We start from the raw sequence: 10,226 nt of genomic DNA on the forward strand, positions 1-10,226 counted from the left end.
GGGTGCATCTTGAAAGTAAAAAATCTGTTTCTATCAACACTGAGGTGGGCCATTGAAAAAATGTCGTCAGCATCGTTATCTCCAACAGCCGGTAGCGAAATTGTGTAGACCTTATAAAATCATTAGCTCAACGTCAGAGTTTGATAAAAAAAAATGTAAACAGAGTTGCTCGAATTGACCAAAATACCGAACATTGCCGTGAGATAAGCCCATTAGGATTTGCTCTTAATCGTCTTATTCGACTCTTATCTCGAAAAAGTTGAGCAACACTATATAAAAAGTGAGCCCCCAAGGTATCAGCAATTCAGTATTGATTCAAGACTGATTGAAGAGTGAGTGATTTCTAGAGATGAACAAGTTCGTCGCTTTGTTGATTGCGGCCCTGGCCTGCCTGGCCTCGGTTTCTGCCCAATGTCCGGCCATCCGTACCCGTGCCCAGTGGGGAGCTCGTGCTGCCAACACTGCCGTGCTGCCAATTCGTCCAGCCCCGTGGGTTGTTGTGCACCACACTGCCGGAGTCACCTGTACCTCTCAGGCCGCTTGCGATACCCAGATGGTTAACATCCAGAACTTCCACATGAACACCAACGGATGGGCCGATATCGGTTACAACTTCTGCATCGGACACGGAATCGTCTACGAGGGTCGTGGCTGGGGACGTCAGGGAGCTCACGCTCCAGGATTCAACGATCGCTCGGTCGGTCTGTGCTTCTTGGGAACTCACACCGCCACTCTGCCCACTCAGGCTTCCCTCAACGCTGCTCACTCGTTCATCTCCTGCGGAGTCTCCCTGGGACACATCGCCAGCAACTACTGGGTCATTGGACACCGACAGGCTGTTGCCACCGCTTGCCCCGGAGATGCTCTGTTCAACAATGTCCGCACCTGGCCACGATTCAACCCGATCTAAGTGATACGATTAAACGCGAGAGCTCTGAATAAATGTTAAGTTTTTATGTAAAAATCAGTTATTTTCAGTCAGTTGTGATTGATATGTCCCTCGGTTAATTTTTTAAGTTTACTTAAAGTGTATAGAAATTGGTAAGCGGTAAGTGCCTTCTGACCATTTAATTTAGAACCATCTTGGATCTTGAGCGGAACTACTAGCTTGCAAAATAAACCGCTGGGTGCGCTGCCTTATGCCTTATGTCTCACACGCAGGATCTACCCTTGAACGTACATATGTAACACCTTTGTATTTTTCTTATAGTATCAGCCTTATGGACAGGAAAAATGTAAAATTAAGTTCGAATAGAACCAAAAATTACTTTAACTGATGTCACAGCGTATTAAACCAGACACATCAAAAGTTTGATTTTTGGGGTACAAGAAATGTTTTTCGATTCTTTTTTTAAGAGGGACGACGGTCAGGAGGAGAAAGGCTTTCATCCATATTTTTTGGCACAATTCGAGAACTAATGGAGCCAATAAAGTAAAGTCATAATTTCAGAATAGGAATCAATCTTCATTGCCATAACTATTCGAACTTTAAGAAGCAGCTTTAAAGAGGTTGTTCTTGATGTTGAAATTCCAATTGAAAACGATATACCAATAAAAAACAATTCAAATTATGAATTCCCTCAGTTCTACAATGTGTAGCAAAGCACACCGGGTTAGCTATTTTATAATACTTACGATTCAATTGGTGGCCTGGTATTGTAAACCTATCCGATTCCCTAGTGTGTTTACACTCGAGCTCGAACTCATGGAAATCGGTTTGTGAAATATTTGTGAATGTTCCCATAATTTTTTGTAGAGAAATGAATCCAACTTAGATGAAATTTCAGGGACTAGATAAGAGAAAATCGATGTTGAAAAACATGCGAAAAAAATTCGCCTTGTCTCCCGGTGAGACTTGAACCCACATCTTGCGCCTCTCCTGTCCAAACTTGATTCCAACTACCGTAAGATGAAAATGATGGGAATAGAAATAGACCAAGAAAAATGATTATGATCACATGGGAGAGCTATTCCCTTCATTCCGATAGACATCGACACTCAACCAGTTTAATATTCATACGCCAGGTTGGTCTCCTGTAGTAGAATGTTAATACATGGGCCCCGGAGAGGCGCAAGATGTGGTTCAAGTCTCACCGGGAGACAAGGCGAATTTTTTTTCGCATGTTTTTCAACATCGATTTTCTCTTATCTAGTCCCTGAAATTTCATCTAAGTTGGATTCATTTCTCTACAAAAAAAGTTTCGCTGACTGAATGTTTGAGTCATGACCCATCTCTGGGTCGCAATTTAAAAATAGTTCCCATAATTTTTCAATATGATTCATAAGAAACTGGAATTTATTTTAAACTTTATTCTGTGAATGAGTTGTTGAGAGCAAGATTACCGAAATCACAGAAAAATCTGTAATTTCACAGAATTTTGAGAAAATTTTTATCACAGGATATGTGTTGCAGAACACAGAATTTTGAAATATTCACAGATTTCACAGAAATTTTGAATTTTGAAAAGATTTCTTAAATTATATTTTTTTGATCAATATAAAATTTATGTTTCTTATTTTGAATTAGAAAAATTTGATGAAAATTTCAATTAAACTGATTTTTCCCAACTAAAATATAGAAAAGACCAAATTTACCATGAATTTTTAAATGAAACTAAAGGAATTAGCATCACAGACATCCACCACAGAATTTTGGGATAAAAGCACAAATAAATTAGATTTTTTCCTCAAAACACTTTGATTTAAAGCAATGTACAGTTGTATTTGCAAAATCTGTCCTTAAAGGCAGCTTCGTTTTTATTACTGATTTTGTCGTTTCCTCCAAAAGTTGTTCTGGGCAATTTGACCCTAAACACACACATTCAAATAACCAATCAAATATACTAACGAATATAATTTTTGAGATAAAAAAAAACTAAAATATGAGTTAAGAGAATCGATTCTTTCAAAATAAGATACAGTGAATCAAAGTGAAAATTGGATATCTTTTTTGAAGTAAGAAATAAATTTGAACGGATATTTTGAGACCAACTTTGGAAGGCTAAGTTTTTGATATTAACATAGAAATATCAATTTTAGAACTTTAAAATCTTAATAGATGAAACTTAATTGAAGTTTTCACAGTTAAACAAAGATTTGGAATGAGAGCTATTAAAGATGTTGACAGTACAAAATGGTTCCGGCTAATGGCACACAAATCGAAGAGAACAGTTCTGCATTGATGATTTCGAAGCATTGCAGAAATAAAATCACAAAAAGAAACAACAGAACGAAGCTTACTGAACACAAAATGCGCACGAACCTTCGTTGCCCGATAAATCCTAGCGAACAGTACCTCTCATCACCCTCTCGCTCATCTCCCGTTCCTTCGGCCCTACCACTTTTAACCACGCCCCGCTGCGTTGTCCGATTGATGTGTTCGGCTGCCGAAGGAACACGAGTTTGAATTTTGAATTCGCAGAACTGTAGGTACGTTCGTTTTGCTGATGTTTCCTTTGATTGCAGTAAACTCGACCGATTTCATCCGAAGCTCACTTTCTGATGCTTTTCGAGTTGAACCCAGTGATGTCAACATTTCAGATTTTGTATGGATCCTTCAGACTTTTTTTTTATAAGTTTCTAGACTTCCAGACTTTTGTCATTTCTTCCAGACATTTTCGGACTTTTCAGTTTCGACATTAATTTTAAGATAAAACAGTCAAAATTCAAAATTTTCGTGGTAAAATGGTAGGAAATGATTCGAATTAGTAATTGAAGAGTGAGGGTGATTATCAAGTAATGAGTATTATTTCCTACACTGCAATACAGTAAGGTTTTTTTAACGCAGGTACCGCGTAAAAGAAATCGTGCAATTAAAACCGTGTTAATTCCCGAAAACCGTGTAAAAATACCGTGCTAATTGCGGAAAACCGTGCAAAAAAAGACCTTTTAATTTCTGCAGCTCTGAAACTAAAAACAATGAGACATGTAACTTGACACTTAAGAGCTGAGACCTGAGACTTGAGACGTATGACATGAGACATGGGCCATTAAACATGAGACTTGAGACTTGAGACATGAGACATTTGACATGAGACATGAGGCATGAGACATTAGACCTGGGACATGAGGCATGAGACATGAGACATGAGACATGAGACATGAGACATGAGACATGAGACATTAGACTTGAGACATGAGAAATGAGAAATGAGAAATGAGAAATGAGAATTGAGAAATGAGACTTGAGACCTGAGCCATTGAACATGAGACTTGAGACCTGAGACATTAGACATTAGACATGAGACATTAGACATGAGACATGAGGTCTCAGGTCTCAGGTCTCCGGTCTCAGTTCTCAGGTCTCAGGTCTCATGTATCAAGTTCTTAGTCTCAGAACAAAGATTTCCCCAACTTCAAAAAGATTTTAAGTGTTTTCCTTTGAAAAGGACTTTGAACAGGGATAAGCAACCCGCGGCCAGCGAGACACTTTTGTGCGGCCCGCGAAGCTTTTTTCAAATTTTTATTCCTCAACTTTGGGTTGTCAGGAAAATTTATATGACTTGATCAAATATGCACTTATCTGTATTTGCTCCACCATCATTCAGACTGTTAACTTTTTTTGGCCTTTTAAGCATTTATTATGTTCTGTTTAATGCATAAATGCAATATTGTTTATTTGCATAACGCAATATTGGAGTTTTTTTTTCTTCACGAAACATTTTTCCCAAATATTTAACTCCATTCACTTTGAAAAGCTAGACACGAATGCCACAATGATGGTAAAGTGTCAAAAATAAAACCTAAAAAAAAAATTGAAAAGCAAGATCCATTAAAGTGCGTTGGTAGAGCAGCCAAAAATCGGTTGCTGCACATGATCAAAGGAATTTCGAAGTCCGTCAGTGAAGTCATCATTTTGGTTTCAAACAAAAATAAAGTTGTATGATTTTTTTTTAATTTTTCTATTCAATTCGGAAAAATGGCTTATTCTGTTAGCATCCAAATACTGGCAAAAAAATTTAAACTAAAACCTAGAGAAATATGAACGGGTGAACGATTTTATTAGTTTTTGATAAAAACAATAAATATCTGAAATTCAGTGATTCGACTCAAAAGGTCTTCGATTTATAATAAACATCGATAAATTGAGTATTTCATTTTTAATTCGCATTCCACAATACAAAATTTACAATACAGCTTTAGAATTCGTATCCCAATGAAATCTAAATAAGATTAAAACTTATAAAAATCTGGAAAAAAAATTCTAGAATCAGAAATAAATAATTGAAGATAGTTGCTTAAAAATATGTGAAATTGAAATTTTTTCTGTGATTTTGACAACCTTGCTCAATATCTCAATGCAATGATCCAATATTGAACTTCATGCCATCGGCTTCATCAAGAAAATTGTAAGATCGAATGTTCGCCAAGAAGTACTATTAAAAAATTGAGAGAATTTAAAAATGACAAAGATTGAGTGATGTACCTTTTCAATATCGGGTATTTAAAAAGTCGTGTTGAACTTTCGTTTTAAAACACGTGCAATCGTTTTATAATTCCTTTTTCAGAGTTGTTTTTGCCAAAAATTTGTGATTTTAAAAAATGATATGACGCTCTGCTAATTATTAAAAAAAAATTCAAAGCGGCCCGCCGGCAAGATTTCAAATTTAAATTGGCCCGTTTGATAAAAAGGTTGCTCACCCCTGACTTAGAATATTTTCTCTCAAAAACCTTGTTTATTCTCGAAATCCGTGTAAAAAAAAAGCCTTGTAAAAAACCGTGTAAAAATAAACCGCGTATAAAAACCCTGGTGTATTGCGATCTAGCGACCAAAAAAACGTCATCCCCTACAAAGTTAGCCATCCAGACATTTGCAGACATTTTTTCTTAATCTTCCAGATATATCCGAAAAACTGTTGGCATCACTTGTTGAACCTACCGGTAGCAACATTGCAGTTTGAGTTTAACGAAATAGAATCGATCTGCAAATATGGCTAAGTGCGAGTATGTGGACTTGCGATTCTAGCATGTATGGTAGATAAACCGAGAAAAAATTATAGTTTTCACTTTTTTCCAAATTTGAGCTGGAATTTATATCAATTTTTGCTTCTGTCATCACTCCCCCCTCCCCTTTCAATTTTCATGAAATTGCCGAGTTAATAATGTTTAGTGCATTTTACTGTAAACTCCAAAAGTCAAAATGTAAAAGATGAACATTTTTTAAAATTTTGTATTCGAGAATTTCCAAATTGTTATTACAAAAATACTCGATGTTTCGAATTTGTGCAATGCTGATTGTGTGCAAGTTTGTTGCATGCAAGGTATTGTCCAATTTTTTTTTCAATTTATTGAAAATTTGGATTTTTCAATAAGCACCCTCCCCCCACCACTTGATGTTTCAACTAAAAGTTTCAAAAAAAAAAGGATTTCAAATTGTTGCGGTCTTTTTAACAGAATAAATGAATTTTTGCTGTGAACATTGTGTCATTTTCAAGTCGTTTAGATCCGAAGTTTTGGAGCATCACTTGCCTACAATAGAGCGTTATACATTCCATAATTTCAAAGGTTGCTTTGGAAAGCATTTGATAAAAAAAATTGAATATTTCCTTAGTTTTAACCAAGGTGTGTATACATCTATAGGAGGTGTTACCGTAAAGGCAGCCACACAATACCGCGTCGTCCGTCGCGTCACGTCAGCTGTCAACGCCGTCGTTGTGTACTAAAACGCTGACGCGACGTACTCTACAATTTTCGCACCACAATATAGCGTCCACTGACAGGGCTGACAGGGAAATATTGAGAGAAAACTCGCAAACTCCAACGCAAAATGTTTCATTTATTTTTATTTAAAAAAAACGGGAACATACAAATCAAGTTAATATTTCTAAAAAACGCTTTATATGTAATTTCATCATTATCATTATAATGTTAAAAATTAATTTCAATGACGTTTTTCAACAAATGTGTATCATCGAAGAGATAAAATGACGATGATATGATTTTTGAATCTGTTTGTGTCAATCTTTGACGAAAAATATCAAATACGATTAGTTCAAACCCATGCTGACGCGCTTAAATTTTGATATTTTTCAAAACCAAACCGTCGACGCTCGAAAACGCTGCCGTTTAGAACAAGTTTTGCGTTTTAGTACAATGCCTTCGCTGACGCGACGCACCATTGTGGCGACTCAAACGGAAAATGGCATCCTCAAAATTAAATGTCAACGCGACGCGACGATCGACGCTGTATTGTGTGGCAGCCTTAAGTCAAATTCCCGATTTAGCCATTTTGGCTATTTAAGTTTTGCAACTGTGGTAAGATCATCCATAATCATCTGTATCGCAAAACGAAGTGATTTCTTTATTTGGTACTTCTTCTTCGATACAGTTGATTGGTGAGAGATAAAAATTTCAGGTCAAGCTTCTTTCCAAAAAATGCTCCTATGAAAACTGGATATCCACAAGGAATCACACAACATGCAACACACTACTGGACCCCATCAAGGTTGACTACTCAATGAGGCGCCACGACGAGCTAGCTTTCACTAACGCACACAGAGATATAGAAAGCACGGAGGCTTTAGGCATCACTCATACACTGAACTAGTATCAAGTCACTAATAGACTGTGGTATTCCACACAGCTCCTTGCTCTTTTCAACACCTTAGAAGTTTTCTTACTATCTCTATCGTCTATTCGTTTATCATTTCAAATCTAAATACTCACCGATAAAGCCGCTCAAAATTTAAAAAAATGTTTTTTTATATTTTCCGAATTTATTCACAGAATTATTTTTATTTTAAATGTAAACATCACCTTTTATTCACAACTCCCATTTTAACATCCTAGTGGTGCCGGGTGGGCTGCGAGTAACTTAAGCGGAGATCGGGTACCCAACCCCGGTGGATGCTTTGGTCGCATTAGACTGAGAAGGTGGTTACACGCGTCTGTTCTCCAGTTCAGGGGCGGCTCAAACAGCGTCTATCTTGCAGCGAGTACCTACCTATCTGAGAGTCCGGCGCTGATTGACCAACGCAAAGGGCTGAGATAAAAGATTTCCACTGCTGGTAATCTGAGGCCAGTGTCTTCACATGTTGCCAGCCAAGGCCGCCACGAGCTTCTGGGTCTTCCTCTTCTTCGATGTCCATCTAGATTCCACACAAGCGCCACCCTGAAAATCTCGTTTTTATCTCTTCGCAGCGTGTGCCCAATCCATCTCCACCTACGTTCCCGAATCTCGATCTCCAGCGCCTTTTTATGACACTGGCGATGTAGTTCCTCATTTGAGATCCAGTTGCCAGGCCACCAAACGAGGATAATATTCCGCAGGCAGCAAATCACAAATACATGCAGTTTTCGCGTCGTCACCGCATATGTGCACCAAGTTTCTCACCCATATAGCAATACGGATTTGACGATTGAGTTGAAGATTCGACTTTCGGTTCGTAGGAAGATCTGGCGTGAGCGCCAGATGTTTCGGAGACTCGCAGACGCAAATCGGGTCTTTCTGAGCTAGGGTTTAGATGTCTTGCTAGGTACCGCCATCAGGCGTTTTCAGCTGCCAAGATACTGGAAGCACTCTACTTTCTCAATTTGTTGCCCAGCTTTTACAAATTGGAGCGATTTTCCGTGTTGATTTCCATCGTCTTGGTTTGTTGTCTTTGGGCGAGCAAAACAAGATCGTCAGCAAAGTCAAGGTCGTTCAGTTGCACCATTGTCGATGGATTCATCGGCAATCCTCGGTTTGGTCTACAGTCAATCGATCCAGTCAAGATCTCGTCCATTACGATGAGAAAAAGCAGCGGTGACAAAATATATCCTTGTCTCAGAATGGGGGTAGGCTTAATAGCGGCACGTCATCCAAACATACGGGAAAATTGGCCCTGTTTCTCTGGAACTCCTCGTCGTTTGAGAGCAGCTCATTTTTTCCGTGGTTCAGTCGGTCGAATGCGGTCGAAATCAACGAACACCAGCAGAAGAGAGTCCAGGAATTCGTTGATATGTTCCAGTATGATTCGTAGCGTTGAGATGTGGTCCACACATGATCGTCCGAATCGAAATCCAGCTTGTCACCGTTGGAGTGAAGCGTCGATTTTCTCCTGGATCCTGTTCAGGATCACTTTGCAGAGTTCTTGCTTAGCTGACCCGGTACATGCCTGCTAAACTCCAACTTTCGCCTTTCTTCGATCATTGACCATCCTCCAAGTTTCATCCGACATCCATTCGCATCTTCTTCCACAAACTTTACCGAGATAAAGGCATTCTTGATTCCACACCGCTGTTCTTCGACCGTTCCCTCTGTAGACAATTCCGAGGCTTTGGACTCTAGCTGTTTAACGTATGCCCTTTTCACCCCTGGATTCTCCAACCGGCGGACGTCGTATCGATACCCGACTTTCTCCTCGCGCCGTTGGATATGCGCAACTCTCAGTCGTAGCCCGCCAAGGACGAGGTTATGGTCAGATACAATGTCTGCGCTTCGTTTGTTGCGGACATGAAGAAGGCTCCTTCTCCATTTTCGGCTGATGCAGATGTGGTCAATTTGATTTTCTGTTCGGCCTTCCGGGATACCCAAGTGACCTTATGTGCTGATCGATGGGGGAAGAGCGATCCACCGATCACCATATTGTTGTTCCCACACAATTCTACAAACAGCTCTCCGTTTTCGCTCATCTGTCCGAGGCCATGGCGCCCCATGATCCACTCAAGGTTGTCGGAGCCAATCTTTGCGTTGAAGTCACCACGGAATCAGTCCCAGAATTTCAAGTTTGAGGCGGCTAATTTCTCTAGCAAGTTGAACCAGCTTGATTTGTTGGGCAAGGGTTAAAACGTTCGAAATTCTAATTCGTGTCCGTGTTTTCATGCTAAAAGTCGTCGCCAAAGTTCCAGGTCGGTCATTTATTTCGGATTCCATAACAATTTAATAAATCGGGAGCAATAGGTCCCTATCCTGCGATGGGCCTGCAATCTTGAACTTAGCTGGTGGGAGCCACATTGCATAAATTCAGACGCTCGCTGCAAGAAAGACGCAGTTTGAGCCGCCCGTGACATGGAGAACAGACGCAACCTCCGGGATTAAGTAAAATATACAAAAAAATCGTAATATACACAAACTGCCTACATGCAAATGAATGTTTTGAAAGTTTCATGAAGAAATACGTTTTCTGCCATCCGTCAGCTTCAAAATTTGTAAGCTAATTTTGGTGAAAATTTTGGCTACCAACTACTCATGCTGTAGACATAGAAAAATCATAGGTGGCAAGCAAGCTTTAATTTCTTTATTTTTA

General features: G+C 39.1%; 1 protein-coding gene across 1 annotated transcript; it reads left to right on the forward strand.

The window, feature by feature from the left end:
• Positions 1 to 315: 315 nt before the first annotated feature.
• LOC129738668 (peptidoglycan-recognition protein SC2-like) lies at positions 316 to 964 on the forward strand. The gene has a single exon (XM_055729921.1). It carries the CDS (start codon positions 350 to 352, stop codon positions 908 to 910), a length of 561 nt encoding a protein of 186 aa, XP_055585896.1. The 5' UTR covers positions 316 to 349; the 3' UTR covers positions 911 to 964.
• Positions 965 to 10,226: the final 9,262 nt, after the last annotated feature.

This window comes from Uranotaenia lowii, chromosome 1, assembly GCF_029784155.1.
Source record: "Uranotaenia lowii strain MFRU-FL chromosome 1, ASM2978415v1, whole genome shotgun sequence".
Taxonomy (NCBI): Eukaryota; Metazoa; Arthropoda; class Insecta; order Diptera; family Culicidae; genus Uranotaenia; species Uranotaenia lowii.

Excerpts from the sequence above, each read along its gene's own strand:
- LOC129738668 (XM_055729921.1), top strand. The coding sequence starts at position 350 with ATGAACAAGTTCGTCGCTTTGTTGATTGCGGCCCTGGCCTGCCTGGCC.